This window comes from Fukomys damarensis, unplaced genomic scaffold, assembly GCF_012274545.1.
Source record: "Fukomys damarensis isolate Sample0158 unplaced genomic scaffold, DMR_v1.0_HiC HiC_scaffold_22, whole genome shotgun sequence".
Classification (NCBI taxonomy): Eukaryota; Metazoa; Chordata; class Mammalia; order Rodentia; family Bathyergidae; genus Fukomys; species Fukomys damarensis.
The window spans coordinates 860,218-881,626 of NW_022900934.1; the positions used below are offsets into that span (position 1 = coordinate 860,218).

At 61.7% G+C, this 21,409-nt stretch overlaps 1 protein-coding gene across 19 annotated transcripts in view; it reads right to left on the bottom strand.

The window, feature by feature from the left end:
• Nucleotides 1-1,311: 1,311 nt before the first annotated feature.
• The window catches only part of Col20a1 (collagen type XX alpha 1 chain), a 32,716-nt gene continuing 12,618 nt past the window's right edge, over nucleotides 1,312-21,409 (bottom strand). For 8 of the 19 annotated variants that reach the window (XM_033766992.1, XM_033766987.1, XM_033766986.1 and 5 more), the window contains 30 exons: nucleotides 21,117-21,281; nucleotides 20,314-20,478; nucleotides 19,943-20,112; nucleotides 19,389-19,518; nucleotides 18,563-18,708; nucleotides 18,364-18,487; nucleotides 18,075-18,214; nucleotides 17,491-17,620; nucleotides 17,055-17,197; nucleotides 16,720-16,852; nucleotides 16,199-16,347; nucleotides 15,876-16,005; nucleotides 14,878-14,916; nucleotides 13,927-14,065; nucleotides 11,020-11,162; nucleotides 10,696-10,805; nucleotides 10,187-10,345; nucleotides 10,028-10,105; nucleotides 9,443-9,529; nucleotides 8,660-8,713; nucleotides 5,179-5,274; nucleotides 5,052-5,105; nucleotides 4,903-4,956; nucleotides 4,589-4,642; nucleotides 3,764-3,835; nucleotides 3,284-3,319; nucleotides 3,116-3,182; nucleotides 2,864-3,037; nucleotides 2,347-2,423; nucleotides 1,312-1,565 (listed from right to left, as the gene is read on the bottom strand). In XM_033766992.1, the coding sequence (XP_033622883.1) occupies nucleotides 1,455-1,565; nucleotides 2,347-2,423; nucleotides 2,864-3,037; nucleotides 3,116-3,182; nucleotides 3,284-3,319; nucleotides 3,764-3,835; nucleotides 4,589-4,642; nucleotides 4,903-4,956; nucleotides 5,052-5,105; nucleotides 5,179-5,274; nucleotides 8,660-8,713; nucleotides 9,443-9,529; nucleotides 10,028-10,105; nucleotides 10,187-10,345; nucleotides 10,696-10,805; nucleotides 11,020-11,162; nucleotides 13,927-14,065; nucleotides 14,878-14,916; nucleotides 15,876-16,005; nucleotides 16,199-16,347; nucleotides 16,720-16,852; nucleotides 17,055-17,197; nucleotides 17,491-17,620; nucleotides 18,075-18,214; nucleotides 18,364-18,487; nucleotides 18,563-18,708; nucleotides 19,389-19,518; nucleotides 19,943-20,112; nucleotides 20,314-20,478; nucleotides 21,117-21,281 (3,329 nt within the window). In that variant the 3' untranslated portion in view covers nucleotides 1,312-1,454. Of the gene's footprint in view, nucleotides 1,566-2,346; nucleotides 2,424-2,863; nucleotides 3,070-3,115; nucleotides 3,183-3,283; nucleotides 3,320-3,763; nucleotides 3,915-4,588; nucleotides 4,643-4,902; nucleotides 4,957-5,051; nucleotides 5,106-5,178; nucleotides 5,275-8,659; nucleotides 8,714-9,442; nucleotides 9,530-10,027; nucleotides 10,106-10,186; nucleotides 10,346-10,695; nucleotides 10,806-11,019; nucleotides 11,163-13,926; nucleotides 14,066-14,877; nucleotides 14,917-15,875; nucleotides 16,006-16,198; nucleotides 16,348-16,719; nucleotides 16,853-17,054; nucleotides 17,198-17,490; nucleotides 17,621-18,074; nucleotides 18,215-18,363; nucleotides 18,488-18,562; nucleotides 18,709-19,388; nucleotides 19,519-19,942; nucleotides 20,113-20,313; nucleotides 20,479-21,116; nucleotides 21,282-21,409 lie in introns of those variants that run through there. The other 11 variants (XM_033766981.1, XM_033766980.1, XM_033766982.1 and 8 more) reach the window with 11 other exon arrangements.

The window sequence follows — 21,409 nt, forward strand, 5'->3', positions numbered from 1 at the left end:
TATCTGGCATTTAAATTGGTTCTATAGATATGTGGGCCTAGGAGGGTTCCAAGCACTGTGGTTTCCCCTAGCTCCTCCCTGCCTGTGGTTCTTTCCCTCCTCCACTCCTGATACCACCTGGAGACCACTCCATGCAGTGGCTATCACGCTTGGCTGGCAGCCTGCTCCCAGGACCAGGACTCCGGTGGAACCCAGCATCACCCCTTCCCCTCCTGCCTCAGGGACCCACCCCTGAACTTTTCCTGAGCTTGTGGCCTCCCAGCCCTGGGCATTAGGCCAGCCATGCTCCATGCACAGCCCTAGGCTGGTTCTGGCTGCCTGGGTGCAGGTGGGCACTGTGGACCCTGGCCAGCCCTGGCACCTCCAGGCTGCCTCCCCTGCTGTCAATGTGGCCCTCCCTTGGTCCTGCTGCTCAAAGCCCCACAATTTCCACTTTGGAGAGACAGAGTCGCCAGCCAAGCTGTGCCACTGGCCAGACACTGAGCCCTGCTATGCCGGCTCCAGACAGAACCCAGTGGTCTGGGCGTCCTTCTGCAGGGATGCGGTCAGCTGGGCCCCTGCTCTGTGACTCTGATGCTGCACATGAGCTGCACCTCGGGGCTGAGTCCACTGTCAGCTGCTGCACCTCCTCAGACCTCACTGGCGGTGTGGCCTGCAGACCTGTGCGGGCTCTGGCAGTGCGCCATGCTGCACGGTGGGGTTTGCAATGGGGCTGGCAGGGATGTATCTCCCTTGGGTGCACGGTGCTTGCTCCTGGCTCTTGGTCCTTCCTCCCACCCCTACTGGTCTCCATGCCCAGCGACTCTGGGATAGGTGCATGAATCCCACTGGGGAGAGACCAGGGACTGAAGTGTGGGGGCACAGTGGGATGGGGGTACCTTGCTCTGAGCCCGAGGACGAGGAACCCAGTGCAGAGGCTGAGCATGTGAGGTGTCAATCAGGACTCCTTGGGCTAGGGACAGAGTGGGGAAAAAGCTCTGCTCGTACCCAGACACAGGGGGCTGACAGGGACACTGGAACCACGGTGGGGCCGTGGTTCTGAGGTAGGGTCAGTGCAGACAGCAGTGACTGCCTGGGGGAAGAGCCTGGTAGAAGAAACAGTGTGTGCCAAGGCCCTGGGGTGGGCATGGCAGGAAGCCTGTTGCATTCTGGAGCTGGTGAGAAGGAAGCCTGGGCTTCACCCCTAGTGTGACAGGAACCTGGGTGGGTGGAGGACACAGGCTGGTGTACCTATGATGGAAGGTGAGCAGGTGAGCCAGGGCACAGCCCAGGATTCAAGTGAGGCCCTAAGGAAGGAGCCAGAAATCCAGACCGTGTTCTGTGTGAGGCCTGAAGTAACAGTGAGCAGTGTGGACACGCCCGCCCCTGCAGTGACGGGCACCGGTGCTGACTGAGCCTCGGTGATTTATCTGACTCGGAACTGCTACAGAACACGCCGGGCGCACTGCGTGTCTTCACCCCTCCCCCACTTCACTCTTCTGGGGTCTCGTTCTTGGCTCTCCAGACGCCCTGGGGAAGGTGTGGACGGAAGGTCCAGGGTCACTCAACGCAGCGCGGGGTGTGTCCTGGTGGGAGAGGGCAGACAGGTGGAGAGGCCGCCGCAGTGGGTGTCGCTCAGCAGCACGCCCACCCTCTAGGCATGGCACAGCAGAGCCTGCTGGGCAGGGACAAGGCTGCTGCACTGCCCGGGCTGTGGCCGGGCCCACAGGCAGCGTCCCTCGCCTCGCCGGCCGCCTGTCCTCATCCCCACTCGTGCTCCTCAGCTCTCTGCGTGCCGGCGCTGGCCCTGTCCTCTCCCCAACTCCTCTGACTCCTGAAGCCGCTGGGGATGAAGCTCTGCTGCGCCCACCTGTGCCCACCTCTACCTCCAGGAGACAGGCTGGGGTCTGTGCACACCGCGGTGCTTGCTTGTGGGAGTGCAGAGGTCCCTGGTGCCACGACACTGCCGCCCTGACCCACTGTGCTCACCCAGGGCCTCTGGAACACTCCGGACTCCCAGAACCTCCCACTGGCCAGGTGTCCTGGGTGCTCACCTGAGCTGCTCCTTGCTTGCAGGGCTAAGCCTGCTCAGGGCCTCCCATCCTGTCTCTGGTTCTTCCAAGACTCACAATCCCTCCCACCCCTGCCCTTGCCACCCGTGCCCTGTGGCTCCCTGTCCAGCCAGCATGTTGGGCCTGCTTCCGCCCTGCTGCTGGCCTCTTTTGGGAGGCCTGCCTGGTTGGCTCCCGTGGGGGCCTGGGGCCCCCTGCTGTGGGGAGGGGTCACTGCACCTTCTGTGTGCCCCCCACCCAGCCACCTTTCTCCCCGGGCGTGTGTGTCCCTTGGTGGGTGCCATGCCAGACTCACCTGTCCCTCCTGGGGTGCTGGGGCCCGGCTCCCCTGCGGCCCAGGGCTGCCCAGCTGGCTGACAGCTACAGGCTGGCCTGAGAGGAGAGGGATGAGCCAGGACCGAGAGGTGCAGAGGCCATACCTCCCTTTCTTGGGGCTGTGTTCTGACCAGGGGCAACAGGTCTGGACCCCAGGGGTCCGAAAGTTCAGGATGGCAGCACCCTGGCCCATGGGCCCCAGCTAGGCACTATCATTGGGCCAGTGACCAGGACAGGGCAAGGGTTCCATGTCCCCTGTGGCTCCCTGCACCTATCCCCAGCTCCCTGAGACACCATCAGGGTAGAGTGGGATTCAGCTCATTCCTGACAAGTCAGGGGAGTCACAGAAACACACACACACACACACACACACACACGCACGCACGCACACACGCACACACACACGCATGCATGCACACACAGAACCAGCCCAGGAACAGGGGAATGGCTATATCCCTAGCCCCAGAGCCCCTCCGCAATAGCAGGAAGCCTGGTACCTTGGTGCTCAGGGTGGTAGACCCTGTGTCGCTGTTCTCCAGGAAGTGAGGACTTTCTTTGCAGACTGGGGGTCCCCAGGGGCCCAGGCCTGCCTGGCTCGGCTCTCTCCACCAGGATGGGCATCGGAGGCCTGGTGTTCTCATGGAGGAAGGAGTCCAGCTTGAGCAGGTGTGCTGGGGGAGGAGGTGGTCAGCAGGAAGCCAGCCTGGCGTGAGGAGAGGGCGGCGGGTAGGCAGCGAGGCCTCACTTACCCTGGATGGCCGACTGGCAGGCCTGGCTCACCAGCTGCAAGATGGCAGCGAGGGACTGAGGCTCCCCCTGGAGGGACGATGAGGCTCTGGGACCAGCAGCCAGCACCGCCCGGGGAGGCCTGGCCACCAGAGCTGGGCCGAAGACCCAGACAACTCCACCTCACCCACCTTCTCTCCTCGCTCCCCTTTGGGTCCTGGCAGCCCCTGCAGCAGGAGGCAGAGGAGAAAAGCTGGTGAGGACCCTGGAGGCTGTGGCAGCTGTGACAGGGCCTGCTTCCTGACCCACTTGTAGCCTGGGCTTCAGCTACCAGGGCGTGGGACCCCACCGGGTGGTGACACAAAGTCCCAGCCTGGATTCCCAAATCCGAGGAGCGTGTGCCCCCCACCTACACCCCAGAGCAGGCAGACCGGACTCGATGTCCTGCAGTAGGGACTGGAGCTTGGGACCTGGTGAGACTACTGGAGCCCTCCACTTGCCTGCAGCCGCGTCAGTCTCCCAGGGGTGCTGGCTCCAAAGGAGCTCTCTACCCTCTCCCAGCTTTCCCAGCCCGGTCTCCAGCCCCAGCTCCACTGGGGAGCGGGAAGTCTCTCTTCCCGGACACAGCAGCTCACTGTGCTCTTGGCTGGCCGGGCGAGGAGGGGACTTACCGTTGGCCCCACAGCCCCTGGGGGCCCTCGCTCCCCGCTGGTGCCCCTGGCTCCCGCCAAGCCTTGGAACCCCTGCAGAGAGTGGAAGTCGGGCTCGGCTGGAGCCCGAGTGAGTGTGCCCCCTTGGTCCCGGTCCCGAGCAGCTGGAGCCCTGCTGCCGACAAGGCCAGACCTCTGAGCTCTGCTTCAGCCACCTCAGACCTCCCCAGCCTGGCCCAAGTCCTGCCCCCCAGCCCGACACCAGGGCCCCAGCCAGCTGCCTGTCACAGCTTCTTGTGCACTAAATGTCCCCACGCTGCACCCAGGTTGCTGGTAGAGTGGGGGCATGACCACTCCCAGGGGCAGCCTGCAGGAGATGCCAGCTGAGACCCACCCAAGGGTCTGCCAGGCGTATAGGTCACAGTGAAAACCCCAGGAAGGGCTGAGCTGGGGCGGGAAGGTCCTTTCAAGGTCAGAGCCCCCAAGCAGATTTTGACACTCAGGCCCCTGGGAACCTCACAGCAGGTGCAGCGGTGGGGATTGTGTCCCCACAGCCGGCCTGGTCCCCACCCCTAGCAGGTCCAACCAGGAGCCCTATACCCCATCCCACAAAGTTGGGGCGCAGGAGTGAGGGGTGGCTGTGAAAATGGTGCCTCTCCACAGAAATGTGCTCCAGGCCCGGATGCAGAACCCTGGAGGAGGTTCCAGCAGGTACGAGGCCTCCAGATCACTTCCTGGGTGGCTGGACAGTGGAAGGCGGTGTCCAATCCTTCTCCCGGGCTAGCTGTGCCTGGCCCCCGGGAGCCTCAGGGGTGCTGGTGAGCGCTCAGTGGAGGCGGTGCCTACCCGGGGGCCAGGGGGTCCAGGCAGGCCAGCAGGCCCCTCTAGTCCTCGCATTCCCTGGTGGGAGAAGGGTGTGCTGGGCACAAGCCACCCACAGAGGAGGTGGGCACATACCCGCCCCAGGCTATCCAAGCCGGCTGAGCTGCTGCCCTCAGCAACCCCAGGGAGCAATGGCACCTGGCCCTGGTGTGGGCTAGGGCTCCCCTCTCTGTGGGCCAGGATACAGGGTGTTTGGGGTGCAGCGTGGAGGAGTCCCTCCCCCAACCTGCATCCCCAGCCTCTCGCCCGCCATGTGGTATCCACGTCAGAGCCAGTACCTTTGGTCCCTGGAGGCCAACTCTCCCCGGAGCGCCTTGCTGGCCAGGATGGCCCTGAAAAGAGTGGGCCAGCCAGGCGGGGCCCACGGTCATATCCGGAGCAGGGCACTGCTTTCAGCCCTGCCATGCTGCAGACCGGCCCATGCTACCTGCAAGCCTGGAAGTCCGTAGTCGCCCTTCTCTCCTTTGACCCCTGGTGGACCCTGGAGAGGAAGGTGGTTGGGCAGCAGGGAGGAGGGGCAGCGGGGAGGCAGGCAGGGGTGGGGGAGCACCTACCACAGGCCCTTGGATTGCACGGCCCTGGGTCCCTGGCAACCCCTGCTGTCCCCCAGGGCCCTCTGGTCCTGTCTGTCCTGGTGGCCCTGGCTCTCCCTGAAGACACATTGGGGGGACTAAGAAGGTCTCCCCACCACTACCCCATGCCCTGCCAGCCCTTGTACCTGCCTGGGAGGCCCCGGTGTGACCCCATCCAGAGCAAGCCAGCAAGGTGACTTCTCCAGGGCCACAGATGAGCTGAGCCAAGGGCAGAGTCAGGACTGGAGGCCAGTGCCGCCCGCCTCCCGCAGGCCCCCAGTCTGGGTTCCACAGGGCTGGGGAGGAGCAGGCGCCCTTGGCCAGGCACACAGAAGGCACTAAGGTTTTCCTTACTCTGTGAACCCCAAAACACCAGACTCAGGTTTCACTGCAAACACAAATTCTAAGGGGCCAATGACACAAGGCTGTTTAAATTGTTTGAAATTGGGGAGGAAAACATACTTTCAAATTATTTTTTGAATTGAGCAAATCAACGTTCCAAACTCTGTAAGGCAAACCACACAGCACAAACCATAAATAAAGTGTCAGTGAGCAGAGCCTGCAGCATGATGCACGGGGGCTGTGAGGGACCAGGGACAGAGCTGGCTTTTTAATGGATGCGAGGGTGGCTGGTGTCTGGGGACAGGCCAAATTAATAGCAAACAGCTTTGGGGAGAAATTATTTCACCATGTCCACAACCTCTGAACAAGCACTAAATCTTATTTAACATCCATTTCTGATTTTAAAATCCCATAATAAATTAAGAATAAATGGATTTTACTATCATGTGACAAAATATATCTGTTTCAGCTTCCAAGTCTACTCCCTACTCAGCAGCCAGAGCTGGGCATTTCTGTTCAGCCCAGAGGAGGCTGAGCAAATTAGGCAAGAAAGAGAAATCAGGGCCTGGGATTTAGCTCAGTGGTGCCGCATGTGCCTGGCAAGTGCAAGGTCCTGAGTTCCATACACTGTACCAAAAAGAAAAGAAAGAGAAATCAGAGAGGAGTAGGTCAGGTAGTTATTTGCAGGTTATATCACTGTAACTCCAGAAAAATCCAAGAAAAACCACCTGGAAATAAAGACAGTGTCACAAATAAGAATGGAGTAAGAAACATGGAAATAAGGCCAGGGATTTAGCTCAGTGGCTCCCCACCTGTCTCGAAAGCGCAAGGTCCTGAGTTCAAAACCCAGTACCAGGAGGTTAAAGAGAGAGAAAGAGAGAGAGAGAGAGACAGAGAGAGTGAGAGCTAGAAACAGAAATAATCTTCAGAGATACAGACCCTAAACAAAAACTGCTACAGAAGCTACAATGAGAGGAAAATACCTCACCTCGAATGCTGGCAGAAGTGTGGCATTCAGAGGGGAGAGAGAGCCCAGGGCTCTGAGGAGAAGTGACTTCCTGAAAGTTTCACTCCAGGTCACAAAGACACGGAGACAATGAAACGGGTGTGGTAATCCTGGCACTCTGGGAGCAAAAGTTCCAGCCCAGCCTAGGCAACTTAATGACTCAGTGAGATTCTGGTCAAAATAAAAAACAGAAAGAGTGGGCCAGGGATGTAGCCCAGTGGCACCACACCTGCCTTGTAAGCACAAGGTCCAGAGTTTAATCCCAGGTGCCATGAAATAAGAAAAAGAAAGGAAGGAAGGCAGGCAGGCAGGCAGGCTGCAGAGGTAGGTCAGCACGAAGGCTCTAGGTTCAATCTCCAGTACCCAAAACAACGCAGCATGGAAGGATGGCCATGCCATGTTTCTGTGCAAGAGGAGCTGGATTGTAAAGTCACTTGTTCCTAAGCACAGCTATCTACTGAATGTGATTCCAATAAAGACACCAGTTGAAGTTTTTAGGGTAGATGGACAAGTGGGTTCTACAGTTCAGTGAATAATGAAATAAGCAAAGAGGGCCGGGGACATTCTGGGGAAAAACAGCTGAGGACCAACACCCCTAGGTACTGAAGAAAATTTTTGGTCATTTGAGGCAGGGTCTCTATGTAGTTCAGGCTGGCCTTGAACTCACTATGTAATCCAGGTTAGCTCAAACTCACAGTGGTGGTCCTGCCTCAGCTTCCCCAGTGCTGGGATTGTAGGTGTGCACCAGCACACCCAGCATGATACCAAATTTTTAAACAAATCTAAAGCACAGTGCTCCCTTGTTCTCTGTGGGGACTGGTTCCGGCAGAAGGCCGAGTGTGATGTGAGAGGCAAAGGCCTTGCATATGAAGATGCACACGTGAGCAGGTGGGATGGAACACCCCAGAGAGGCGGTTGGGGCGAGTCTGGGAAGAGCTGCTGTCGGTTCTCATCTGCTTCAAACCAAGTACACAGGTGAGGACCCACTGCACCCGAGTGAGAGGCCCTGGAGGCGGGGAGGGACCCGAGGATGCGCGCTTCCTACCCCAGACTACGGAAGGCCTTTACAGTGGCTTACAAAGCTCAAAGCCACGAATACAGACCAGTGAGGCTGGCTGAGATTCCTTAGAAGTCTGTATGGAAAGACAGGTCAGAAGTGAGGGCTAGGGACACAAGGTGGCAAGTGCAGTGCCCTCTTCCCAGAGCACACTGACTCACTCCACACAGAGAAAGCCACTCCTGAGAAATGCACCGCAGTAAAGGGTGGAGGACACGTCTCCAAGGAGAGACCAGAGAGATGCACATAACACCCAAGGTGCTGTCTCACCGGCCGGCCGGCCCACCCGGCCAACATCAGCTGAGGATGCAGGTGGCACCTCTGTGGGGTCTGCTTGGCCCTCTGCGCCCACCACACAGGGCAGAGCAGAGCAGCACAGTCCATAACAGTGGAGCCGAGGGGCCTCTGTGCCCCAGCAGCAGACTGGCCACCGTTGACCATGGTCCTGGCCTGAGGACCAGCCAGCTCTGCCCCACCCGAGACCCGCAGGACCTTTGGGGAGGCAGCCAGGTGGCACCTTGAGCCACGTGCAGGCAACACTGTGACTTAGGCCCATCTGGACCTCAGCCAGGAGGGCACCCTCCCCAGCTGGCATGGGCACTGGTGGCATTGCTGGGGACACCGTCTGCCGTGCGCCTCTGCTGAGCCAGACCCTTGTCCCCAAGTGTGCCTGGCCCGTGTGCGAAGCCACTCTGGGAACTTGGCCTCCTCAGCAAGTGTCCAAGAGTGTAGGAAAGGGCAGCAACTGGATGGGCGGCTTGCCTCCCACGTCCGTAGCCCATCCATGCCATAGGAAGACCCTGCCACCAGGGTGGGGTGGGTGGAGAGGGCGCATCCACTGAACCTGAGGCTCAGGGCCAGCGTCCAGCAGGTGAGGGGAATGCAGGCTGACCTCCAAGTTCCCTGGAGCAGTGGCTCCCTGCCTGTCCCCAGTTTGGGGTGCCCTCCCATCTGCGCCTGGGGAAGGGGATTGCAGCTTGCTCGCTTGTGTTCTGAGCGTGCCGGGAGGCCTTCCTCAACCGGTCAGACCCTGCTCACCTGTGCCCCACCAGACTCACCTTGGGCCCTGGGAGGCCCTGCTGTCCTGAGGCACCGTTCCTGCCTGGGAGGCCCTGGGAAGGCACAGACAGGGCTGAGCCCTAACCACCCTGACCCTCGCTCTTCCTAGGCACCTCCCCCTCGACAGACCCTCCAGCCTTGCCTGGCCCTGGACTCCTGTCCCTGTGGTTGGGGAAGGGCCTTCCAAGGGCAGGGACATGCTGGCCTCCTTCTCCCTCCACGCACTAGGCTCAGGCAGAGTTTAGACACTGGGAGTTCCGTGGGCTGCCAAGCTCAGTGGGAGCGCTCTGAATGTGCCCACACGGGAGCCTGGCTGAGCTGGCAGAGGTAGCTCTGGCAGGCCAGTCTGAGCACCTCTCCTGCAGCAGGGCCCAAGGCCCAGAAAGCCACCACCCTGCGGCCTGGCAGAAAGGATCCTGCAGCACCTGTTGCAGGTGGCTGAATGCCCACCCAGAGCACCCAGTGCAGCCACCTGTGGGGCTGTGCCTTGGGCCAGACCATGCCACAGGGTCCCAGAGGCCACTGTGCCTGGCGCCCATCCTGACAGGGACTTGTTGGGAACGCTGGATTCCACACCAGGCAGGGGTTAGCACCCACCCATGGCAGAGAAGGGAGGGCCTGGCTCATGGGCTGGGTGCATGTGGCAGGGAGGAGGCACACAGGTGTCCCTTCTGTGTGGCAGGCCTGAGGACCGGGCTCCTGCTGGAGGGGGGCTGCCCCATGCTGCCATGGCAGCCAGATGCCAGCTAGACCCTTGCCAGAACACAGGCTGCTGGACTCACTGGAGGGCCTTGGGGCCCCGGGGGCCCAGTGCTATCAGAAGAACAGGAACAGGCAGGGGAGAAGGCTGGGCACGTCTCTTTGTCCTTCTGGAAGAAAGAAGACCGCGTGTTCAGGGCACCGTCCCCTGGGTCCTATCAGACCAAGGGCTCCAGGGGAACCTCCAGATGCCCCTGGTTGGGGGTGGAAGTGTCCGTGGCAGGTCCAGGGTGCAGGATGCTAAGCCCCTGTGTGCACAGCCCCAGGAGCCCTTAGGGAAGGATAGTACCGTCGCCCTCACACTCCCTTCCAGTCACCCAGCACAGCTGGGCCAGGGCTGGGCATGCATGGAACCCGCGAGGACCCTGGCACAGGCCTGAGGCTGCTGAGTCTCCTTCTTGGCCTATGTGTAACCTGGCTGGGTCTGAAAAGGGGGCCTCCCAGCCTGCCCAGGGCCTCCAGGACTCTCCCATCCAGCCACCCTTCTCCAGGAAGCCTGCCCTGGTCACAGCACACTGACCATCCACACAGGCCTGTCCCGACTCTGGCCCTTGGGTGGGTGTGCACATGTGGCTGAGGCAGTGGCTGGCCTGGCCTCTGGCACCTACCGATGCAGGGAGCTCACAGCACCTGTCCTCATCCGCCCAAGTGTCACTGCACAGGATCTGCAGCATCTGGAGCTGGAACTAGACCACAGGAGCGCAGGTCAGTGGGATGCAGGTCCAGGCACAGGCCCCACCGCCCTGCAAGACAAGGCCCAGACTCACCGTGGCTGAGCTGCTCCGGGGGCCCCGAGCCTTGGCCAGCCTCCCCAGGGTGACAAAGCCAGTGATGGGTGACCTGCCAGCCTCTCCCAGGGGCCTCTCGGCCACCTTCCGGCAGTCCACGTAGAGTCGGACCTTGGCGTGGCCCACAGCCACGTGGACCTGTCAAGACAGCACAGGGGTCCCCCACTGCCCAGGCTAGGGTCAGCACTGTCCTGGCTGCCAGGTCCATACTAAACAGGCGATCAAGGGCCACCACCTGGGGCTGGACTGTGTCCTGCCCATGCATGGGCCCCCGCACCTGGGGACCCACCTCACGGGGCCTCGGCTTTCCTCTGACACCTGCCATGGGCGCCTCCCCAACAGGAGGCCTGGGTTGCTGTTTGGCCCAAATGAAGATGAGCAATGGTACAAAGGGGCCTCAGGGCCAGGTCTGGTGCTCGGAGGAGGGCACCGAGTGCAGGCCAGGGCAGCTCAGAGGGCAGGGCCATGGGCTCGGGCAGACAGCTGACCTTGTGGAAGCTCCCGAAGAAAATCTTCTTCACCTCCTGCAGGTCAAAGGTGACCTCCTGCAAGGCGGCCCTCGGGTTGTGGGTGAAGTAGGTCAGTGACTTCCTGCTGGCTGCCAGGGAAGGGCAAGGGGCAGGTGAGAGTGGTCTCAGAGCCCGAGGGATGGGAAGGACAGAGTGGATGGGACAGGCCCGGACAGGGGCTCCCCAGGAAGGCAGGAGCTGCCCTGCGCGTGCAGAGCCTCTGAATGTGCATGGTACTGAGAGAAGCTTTGGGGCCCCTGCTGCAGAGACCCTGCAGCCCCCTCTGCCGCCCGGCCACAGTACCGTCCAGAAGAACCCCGAGGACAGGCTGGAAGTCCTCCGTCGTCATCTGCCACAGCGCAAAGGCCTCGCGGGGCGTCTCCGGGAGCAGGCGCACAAGGAAGACGATGGTGTGTTCGGGCGGGAGCGAGGCTGGGTGGACGTCGCTAGGGGCGCAGGAGAGAATGTGAGCAGTGGGGTGGGCCGCGCGGCACAGACGGAAGCCCTGGGCAGTCATGCTACGCCCAGCCTTCCGGTCCTCTCCCGGAGCTCCCTGCCTCAGTTTCCCCATGAGCAACATGGGTATGTGGAGCACAGGCTCCCCAACAGGGCACTGGGCTCAATGCGTGCTGGGGGCACCTGTGCGAAGGGCCCCACGGGGGTGGGAGAGGCTGGCAAGGACACCCCAGGAGGGTTCCTGGTCATGTGAGTCAGGAGCCACAGCCCAGGCAGCTCTGGCCTGAGGACCCGCTTCTGGCAGCTACACCTGTCCAAATGCTAAGAGCGGGTGTGGGAGTCCTCACCCTGCTGGTCCAGATTCACTGAGAGGCAGGGCATGGGTAGAGATTGGCACCTTGGACCACCCAATAAAGTTGTTCCCTTTGGCCTGCAGCCTTCTCTTTTGCCTTCATTTGCTTTTAGGATCAAAATAAAGATTCAGAAAGACCCAGCTCTGGCACATTCCTGCAGTTCATTGAGCACACTGACCCCAGTGCCTTGGCACATACCACTTTCTGCATCCTTATCCCCCAGCCCCTTTCCCTGTGGCTCTTATTCTCTGCTGCCTCCTCAGGAAGCCTTTCTGGCCCCTTCTACTCTAAGCTAGGGTCCTCTTCTCAGTGAGCACCATGGTGTGGGGTCACATGTGCTGGCTGAGCATGGGGGGGGGCCTCTGCTCCTCACTTGAAGGCTCCTGGCAGACAAACACTGGGACCCTGGGAAAGGTCAGCCATCCAGGGCAATAAGGGAATGGGCACTGGGTTGCCCTCACAGCAGAGCCAGGGAAGGCGCAGGGCGCAGGGGGGCAGAAACGACAGTCCCAGTGGCCTGGGCTCTGGTGCACCCGCTGCCCCTTGAGGCTGGTGGCAGCCAGGCTGGAGCCTGGACCGAGGATGGAGTTGCCCTCCTGTACAGCGATGGCGGGGACAGAGCTGAGGGGTGCCGCAGCCAGACCAGGGCAGAAAGAGATGTGGCAAAGATGCCATGTCTAGGTGGGCCCCAGTCTGTGGCAAGACCGCCCTGCCACGTGGACTTCCCCAGAGACAGGAAGGGCCAGGATGACACCCAGCAGCACTGAGCCCCGGGGTAAGGGAGTTAGAACCACGGGGAGAGGGAGACACCATCCAGCCCTGCAGAGTGGCTGCTATCAAAAGGCAAAAGGGGACAGTGCTGCGGAGAAAGGGTCTGGTGATGCTGGTGGGCAGGTGGACAGGTCGGTCACCATGGAAACAGAATGGCAGGGTCTCAAAGGCTTGGAAGAGAGCGGCGGAGGCCCAGCCGTCCCACTGCCAGGAAGACAGCAGGAGACACTGGCTCCGTGTTCGGTGGCACAGCACAAGAGCAAGGCATGGAATCAGCCTAAGCACCCATCAGCTGAGGGGTGGAAGAGACAGCGTGGCCCGTGTCCACCAGAACGCAACTGGGCCACAGGGAGGGAGAAGGCCCTGCCACAGCACGGTGACCCCGAAGTGCCCTCACGTCAGAGGGAGGCACAGGGCCGCACGCTCTCTCTCATGGTGGAGTCCGAGAGGCCACCCTCCTAGGAGTGGATGGAACAGTGTCCCCAGGGGCTGGGCAGAGGGCAGGGAGTGTGGGCATAGGCTGGTCAGGGCCTGAGGACAGGGAGGTGGGAGCAGCGGGCTCTGGTGCATTGCTGCATGGTCGGGCGACACAGGCAATGACAACCGGCCGGCCATGCAGATCAGGAGAGGCTGTGTCCACCGTAACAGCTGGCCAGAGCTTGAGGGGAGAGGTATGGTCACCCTGATTTAAATGCTTTCTAGTGTGCACTTGTACTGGGGGTCATGACATGCTTCCTATGTTTTTATGCATCAGCTTAAAATTAAATTTTAAAAGCTAAATTCTATAATTTTTTTTTTAAAAGAACAGATCATTCCTAAAAGCCAAACCCAGCAACAGGAAGGGCTTTCTTCAATAAATAAGCGATCGGACCGACATGAGCTCCTCCTCTCCAGAGATGGGAATGGATCCCGTGCTCTTCCTACCCACAGGTGCCAGCTGCCCAGGCCTTCTCTCCGCCCAGTGTCCCGCAGTCCCCCTGGCTTTGGAGGTGCATTAGATGGACAACCACACCTCCACATCCTAGCAGCCGAGAGCTGGCCAGGCGCCTCCCCCCCCACGGCTGTGGAAGGGGCCCACGCTGTGCACACCAGTGGCCTCGTGAGGCTGCCACTTATTTTCGTCTCATGGCCTTGCTCTGGGGTCTGGGAAGCCCCTGCGCTGCTGTGGAGTTGTACTGCATGCACTGCGGCCAGACTTAGGGTCTGACCACCAGGGTAAAGGGGACGCGAGCTGCCAGAGGCCAGCGCCCGAGTCAGGAGCAGTCCCTGTGAGCCGGGCACAGGTGGAGATGCTGAGAGCGTGCGCGGCAAGCGTGGGGCCCATCAAAGCCCCTCCGCATCCCAGCCCCCACACAGGAGGCTGGAAGTGTGAGGGAGTCTGGGACACAGGGGAAAGGCCTTTGTGGGACTGCAAAACACCACAGGCAGCCTCACTCCAAACCTGTGGGATTTGACCATCTGTAAAGTGAGAACTTCCGGAGCACCTGAGTCGAGGCCAGCCTGTGACTTGCAGAGTGGTGTCAGGGCCCGAGGCTCTGGCCGTGGGGGTGGGGCAGCCCCCCCGCCCCGCTCTGCCCATGCTATCCTGCTTGGCCTCCTGTAGCCCCACTGGCCCCTGAGCCTCTCGCACCTGGCCCTCCGTGTCAGCTGAGCATCCTTGAAGAGTGTGAAGGTGGGGGTCCCACCCCAAGCCGAGGGCTCCATGGCCACACCTCGATTGGAGGCATACTCCTTCTCCACCAGGCCGAAGGCCAGCATGAGGTCAAACCCTGGCAGGACAGGGAAGGGTGACCAGGGACGATCAGACCGGAGGGGAGGAATGGGGTAGAGACTCAGGCTTGGGGAGGCCCCGAGACGGAGCCCCGGCAGCCAGCCGCAGCTCCCCGTCGCCCCAAGCAAGCAGACCCCAGCTCCACGCTCCATGGCCTGAGCCCAGCCTGCCCCCCACCCTGCGTGGACAATGGCACAGCGGGAGCCACTGCGGCTCTCAGAGCAATGCTCCTTCGCCAGAATTAACCGGCACAAAGTGGGGCGAATTCTCATTCACCTTGCATGGACCTGGTAATCACTGCAGGGAGGCAGCCTCCCCCACCCGACGGTCCCCACAGCAGCTCAGGCAGCCCCAGCCCCAGGCTCCCTCTCTAGACCTGAGGTGAAAGAGCCTCACACCACTGGGCCAACCGCCTGCCCCACATCCTGGGGACAGCATCCCGCGGGGCAGAGCTCCCGACCTGACCATGCTCCTAAGCCAGGCACCCATTCCGCCCTTCCAGGCTCAGCACTCACACTCTGCTCTGGGTCAGCTGTGAGCCTCACGGGGCCAGAAAGACAGATCCAGCACCTCTGGCCTGCACCTACTGCAGGTAACCTTGGATGAGCCTCAGTCCCCAGTGTGAAGCAAGATAGTCTCTCTGCCAGGCTCATGGGGACCTGAGAGGCTACAGGCCTCACCTGACACCCTCCAGCACTCTGTGTGGGGCCCTTGGTCACAGCTCCCTTGGCCCTTGCACCCCAGGAAGAGCCTAAGAGAAGCAGGGCAGCACAGAACAGACTACAGCTGTCTCTGGGGCTCAGGACCTACCTGGAAGGGATCCGTTCCAGCGAAGGGCTGGGCAGGCTGCTGCAAGGAGACAGGCTACATGAGCTCCATGGTCCCCAGAGGAGGGCACCCCAGGCATAGCGCCTGTCCTCCTGTGTGGCCACAGCTGGACCTGTGCCCTCTCCCTGTGCCTGCACTGAGGCCTGTGGACCACACCCCTCTGGAAGGAGGCAGGAACAACAGCCTGCCCCTTGTGGGTCTCGGGCCAAAGCTGAGGGTTCTGCTGGGTGCTGTGTCCTGAGGGGCACTGGTCCCAGACAGCAGGACAGGGAGAAGCTTGGGAGTAGGGAGAGGGGATGTGGGGCGTGGGCCAGACTGGGGCGGCCATGCCCACCATATGTGCAGGTGATGGCAGAAATTGCCGCCCACCATACTGGCTGTCCACTCAGAGAGCACATCCATGCGGACAACACAGGGGGCCGGAGCGGGGTGAGGTGGAGGACTTGGGCCTCTGTGGAGGATTGTGGTTGGCCAAGAAAACCAGTAAAGGAACCCAAAGCGATGGCTCCTCCCTGCTGGGCCTGGCCTGTAGGGTACCCCAGGGCCACAGGGAGAGCGAGGCCCCACAGGACCAAGGGCAGGCCAGCCTGACTCTGTGACCCGGACTCCACCCAGGCTCGTGCTCTGTCTCTGGCCTTTGCAGCCCTGCGGACTCCTAGAAGTTAGGGACATGCAGGCCAGGCCTGGACTGGGGTGTCTGGAGGGGAGGCTCTGTTTGGGGTGCTGTGGTCCCACCGGAGCTCAGCTGTACTCTAGAAAGGGGAGGTTTCATGGGAATCCCCGTCTGCGACCATGGCCCTCTGCCATCTTGGGCCGTGTGGAGTGGGTAAGCAGTGACTACTGGGTGTAGACAGGCCTGGCCCCTCCCCGGTCCCTACCATGTCCTGCTGGAGGACACTGCAAGTCTAGGCTGCTGGGGCCTGCTTGGATCTGGCTGGGTCTGACATGTGGCTGGTTCTGGGGTCTTGGTGGCCACTCACCTGTTCGGCCTATGGCAGACACAGCCACGCTCTCCCCTACTCCGTAGACAGCTGAGACCTGGACGCTGTACTTGGTGGCAGCCAGTAGGTCAGGGAGTGTGACATGGCTTCTGTGGCCTGGCACAGAGATCTGGGGAGCAGGGACCATGTGAGTGGCCCATCCCGGGGTGTCTGCTCATTTGAAGCTGGGCTCCCTCTGCTGCCTCTCTGCCCAGAGGAGTGGCCAGCCTCAGCAGACAGGTGGGCTATTTCTCTCTCATCGCTGGCCCCGTGGCCCCAGCGGGCCCCTCGAAGGACAGCAGCTTCCAGCTCCTCAGACTCACTGATTTTTCAGGTCCCAAGCCTGAGGCTGGTGCGTAGCTGAGCCGGTAGTGAAGAACGGGGCCACTTGGGGGTGTCCAGCTGACTTGCAGGCTGTTGGGGGTCTCCAAGGACAGGGTCAGGCCTGAAGGGGGGCTCCTGCTCACTGCAGCTGGACAAGAGCACAAGCATCCTGGGGCTTAGGGCTGGCAGAAAGGGGGCACCCTGAGGGCCAGAGGAAAAGCGAAAGGCCCTACACCATGCTCTGTGCCCTGCCCTGCCTTCGGCACCGCCCCTGCCCAGTCTGCACCACTCCTTGCCTGTTGCCGCACCAAGCCCCTGCCTAGACCTCACAAAGCCCCTGCAGGTCCTTCAGCCTGGGCCGCCTCTGCCTAGAACCTGTGTCACCCATGCCATTCATCTGGATCCCAGGAACACCGACATTCTGGGAGTTTAAGTTCCTAGGCCTGTGGAGCTGGGTGAAGCCAGGATCCCCCTTGGGCTGCTCCTGCCCCAGGAGCTAGGTGGAGGAGGAGATACCTACAGGGGGTGTAGTGGAGGGACACAGGGTCACTGCGGGCCCCATCTCTATAGTAGGCCAGGATAGTGATCTCGTATTCCGTGTGCCTCCCCAGGCCAGGCAGGACTGCAGTGTTGAGAGTGCCTGGGACAGAGATCTGAAAGAGGAGGGTCTGGTGTCTACCTGGCTCAGACATGGCCTCGTCCTGGAGACCCTGCTCATAGGCTGTGGGCAGGGGGCTGTCCCCAAGACACAGGCATGGGTTGGGCACACGTAGGGCCCGAGCCCTAGCTCAGCACCAGGACCTGGGTCTGGAGGCCCCTCTCTGAGGCTCCGCCCACCCTTTTGCCCACCCACACCTCGTGGGCCTTCCCCTCTCCCAGGGGAGTCCACTTGATCTGGTAGACAAGCACGCTGGACGGGGCTGCAGCTGCCCACGTCAGCCTGACGGTGTCCCCTGGCAGTTCTGCCACAGACAGCTGGCTTGGGCTGGGCGCTTTCCCTGGAAGACAGAAACAGGGGCCAGAGTGTGGAGTGCTGGCCTTGAGACAGCAGCCCAGGGCCCCGCCTCACTGTACCTCTCTGTCCAGCTCTTGTCCCTACCTGGATCGGCACCACACGCATGAGGATTTGAATCATGCAGTGGGGCAGAGGGTGCATGCAGCCCATGCCAGGGTAATTATATTAATGGATGTTAGAATAATTATATTAATTATATATAGATGTTATAGATATTATAGATGTCACAGATATTACATATAGATGTTAGGGCCCAACCCACACCCTCCTACTCACCTGTGGTCACGCGGCCCGTCAGTGTGGAGGGGCTGCCTCCGACGTGGAGGGTGGTGACTCGGACAGTGTACGTGGTGGAGGACAAGAGGGGGCCCAGAGTGGCTGAGGTGGCATTCCCAGGGGCCTCTTTCTGCAGGGAGCAGGGGCACAGGCAGACACATTGGGCATCAGAACCCCTGCCAGGAAGAGACCCCAATCCGGGACATGCAGCCTAGACCCCGTATGACCCTCAGAACAGAAAATAGGACTGACCATGGAAGCCTAGGACAGCCCACAGGGCAGGGGCCTTCCTTCTCTGCTCCCCGGCCATCCCGCCCGGCCTGGCCGCCACAAGGTTATCTGCAGCTGCGCTATGGCTGTTGGTCTGTGTGTGTTTGTTCCCTCCTTTGCCCAGTCTTTCCCCAACTCCTACCACACCAAGCACCCTAACGGCTGGGGTGATGCTGACCCTGTCCTCTGTGCCAGCCCAGGGACTGAATTTGGGAGATGACAGAGAGGCCCCTGGGCTCCCCCAGGGTCTTCGTGTAGACACCGAGTCCCAGGTTCCCTGGGAACACTCGAGCTCCAGGCAGGTCTGCTCTCACCTGTCCCGTGTGGCCACCATCGCTGGAGACGTAGCTGACCCTGACGAGGTGTGTGGGCCGTTGAGTGCCCTCCCAGGTCACACGGGCTGAGTCGTGGCTCACGTCCGAGAAGCCCAGGTGTCTTGCGGGGGCCAGGGCAGCTGTGGAGCAGAGCAAGGCCTCGGGGCTGAGCTCCCCCTTGCCTGTGCCTGGGGCAGTGCTAGGACTGAGGGGTGTGAGACCCTCCCCGGGGAAGGCTAGGAAGGGAGTAGAGCCTCTGCCATAGGGCAGCTGGCTGGGTGGGACTCACGGGTTCTGGCGTGGACACCCCGGGCCTCGCTGGCCTCTGGCCCTCGAAGGCTTTGCACCGAGACCACATAGTCCCTGCCTGGCTCCAGGCCATCCAGCAGCACCTCAGGCTGCCCCACCTGCACCTGGGGGACATGGCATGAGGGCGGCCGCCACCCTGCCATCTGTCTCCACCTCCTCACCCACTGCAGGCCACCTACCTCTCTTCCCTTCTCCCCACCCTTGGGGGAGGCTGGTGAGCACCGCACCAGGTACTTCCTGGCCCCGGCCGAGGACTGCCAGGTGAGGCGGAGGGTCCTGGGTGTCACTGCAGCCAGGGTCAGTGCCCGGGGTGGAGGGAGGGGCGCTGCGGAGGGCAACAGGTGGGCACTTTGAGAACATGGCACACACTCAAGCTTCATGTGGGCCTCGAGGAAAGGCCAGCACAGGGCGGGCCAGGGTGGCACACGACTGACCCTGAGCCACTTTCCCAAACTCTACTGGGGCCCTGTTCTGGCCCATGGTCCCGGGGCAGCCCAAGCACCCTGCATGTGCCTGAGAGGGAGGAGCCCCACAAAGACCACGTGGTGCTGTTTCTCTGAACACCGGGAAAGGGGCGCAGCCGGAGCTGCGCAGAGCAGAGGATGCCAGGGCTGGGCCTGGGGTCTGGGTGATGCTGACAGAGCACACAGTGCTTATCTAGGGATGAAGAAGTGTACAGTGTCTTCCCCGGGGATGGAGGGCAACAGTAAGCTCCGCAGTAGACTGAAGAGATGGTCACACAGCTAGTGTGCCGCGGCTGGCTTCTGCACTGTCTACTTGGAATGGCCGAGCTGTGTGGCCTGCACTGTGTTTAACAGAGCTGTTGAACGGTGCTGCGGTAGCCCGAGGGCAGTGCCCTCAGCGACACACTGTGGGCCGGGCTGCGTCAGATGAGAACACCTAGGGTCAGAGAGGCCCAGGCACGGGGCACACTGGGGCTGCCTGCTGCACGCCTGCTGGTGCCAGGCCTGAGGGGAGGGAAAGGGGCCACCAATGCCTACCCACCTGTGGTCACCAGTCCCTGCAGGCCCTCGCCAACCCCGCCCTCATAGACAGGGAGCACAGACACCGAGTACTCGGTGCTGGAGCTCAGGTTCCGAAGCTCCGCGGATGCTGCAGGCCCCTCCAACACCACCTGAAACAGCACCACCAGACTGGGCAGGGCGTCGCCAATGGAGAAGGGGTGAGGGCAGGGAGTCTGACCCCCGAGCATGGGCTTGGGGACATGAGTGTCTCCACTCCCGGGCAGTTGGGTTCCCACCACCAAGCATGGCACAGGCAGGCCAGACAGTGGACAGGCCCGTCTGTCCACCAGTCATGAGGGTCCTCACCTGGGGTCCTCAGCTACCTCCAGGATGCTCCTGCTCTGTGTCTGCATGCACCCTCCCCTGTCCCTGCCCCAGCTGCCCTTTCTCCGTGTGGGCCTGGTTATGTGGGCCTGAATGCCAGCCCTTGGTGACAGCTATCGGAGCCCCGTCCAGCTGTTGCTGGCCAAGCCCCGGCTGCTGCCCCAGCTCTTTGCAGGTGACCCTCAAGCCAGAGACTCAGATTCCACTCACCTCGTGGTGGACACCACCCCTGGAAGGCCGCCACACGATGAGATACTTGAGGGGCGGCTGAGGGGCCGGCGACCAGGACAGGCGGATGCTAGAGGAGGTGATCTGGCTCACAACCAGGCTGGTGGGTGCAGGGAGGGTGTCCAGAGCTGGAGCAGCTGGGGCCCCTGTGGCTGTGGGGGAAGGTGGTGGTCTGGGTCCAGCAGGCAGCTCTGCCTGCTCCCCCTGGCGGCCACTTGCAAGAAGGACAGGAAAGTCGCTCCCCTTCACCCGTCCCGGTGGGGCTTGTGGACCCTCCTGGACCAGGAGAATCTCCCAGTGCGCTATGCAGCTGCTGCAGTGAGCAGGGCCTGGCAGTGCCCCTGTTCTCTCACCGGGGGCCCTGCTCAGACTCCGGCCCTGGACCTTCTGGCAGATGAGGCGGCTGAGCAGACCAGACAGGGCAGCCAGCTGGGGGAAGTCCAGCACGTTGTGGACGGTGATGTCCTGCGGCTCTGATGCCAGGAGCCTCAGCTCAGCCTCATCGGCATTCTTCACGCCTGCTCAGGTAAGGAGGGGCAGATAAGCAGGCAGCCTCTCTGCACCCCATTCTGCTCGCAAACAGGACCCTGGGGTGGGGCTGCTGGAGTCGCCCAAGCCCGTATGGCCCCAGTGAGAAATGGGACTAGGGCCAGGGAGGCCAGAGTGCTTGAGCCATCCTATCCCAGGCAGGTGTCTGGGTGCTCCGGCAGCTGGCTGGGCTGTGCAAGTGCTGGGGTACAGTGCCTGTGAGTGAGGGCCTCTGGGGATCCCAGGACGACCTTACATCTAGATTTCCTCCAGTGGGGCAGAGCTGACAGGTGGCCGGTGTAGCAAGTGTGACCAAGGCCTGGAGGGGAGGCAGTCACCAGGTGCAGGGGTGAAGGGACACTGGCCAGGCAGGGGACCAGCTCTAGGATCACAGAGAAGCTGAGAGGGGACTCTGCCGATGATGCCAAAAAGCTGACACAGTCCTTAGGGGCAAGCAGACGCCTCTGAGTGCAGGTGTACCAGCTCTCCTGGGCAGGGGCGGACCCTCTGGGCCTGCAGAAATGGAAGCCCACCCTGCTGTCCAGTGTGGTGACATGAGGGTGCAGACTTCTGTCCGCGTCTGGAGCCCACCGGCGAGAACCAGGCGCAGAGCCTGAGCGGGGCTCACCCACAGTGAAGACGTCGACGTCCAGGCCCTCCAGGGTGTGCGCAGCCACGTGCACATCGTCCTGGGACTTGCCATCCGTCACCAGGATCACCAGGTGGGCTGCCTCCGGACGGAGACCCGCCGCAGGGCTCAGGTTGTGCCCCAGCACATGGCTCAGGGCGAGGCCTTGGGAGAGCAGGAATCAAGTGACAAGCAGCTCCCAGCACCTCTGCCTCTGGTGCCCCCAGAGCTTGACCCTGTTCTGGGTTCTGTTTACCCTCCTTGGCAGTGCTGGGCTGCCAGCTGGGGCACTG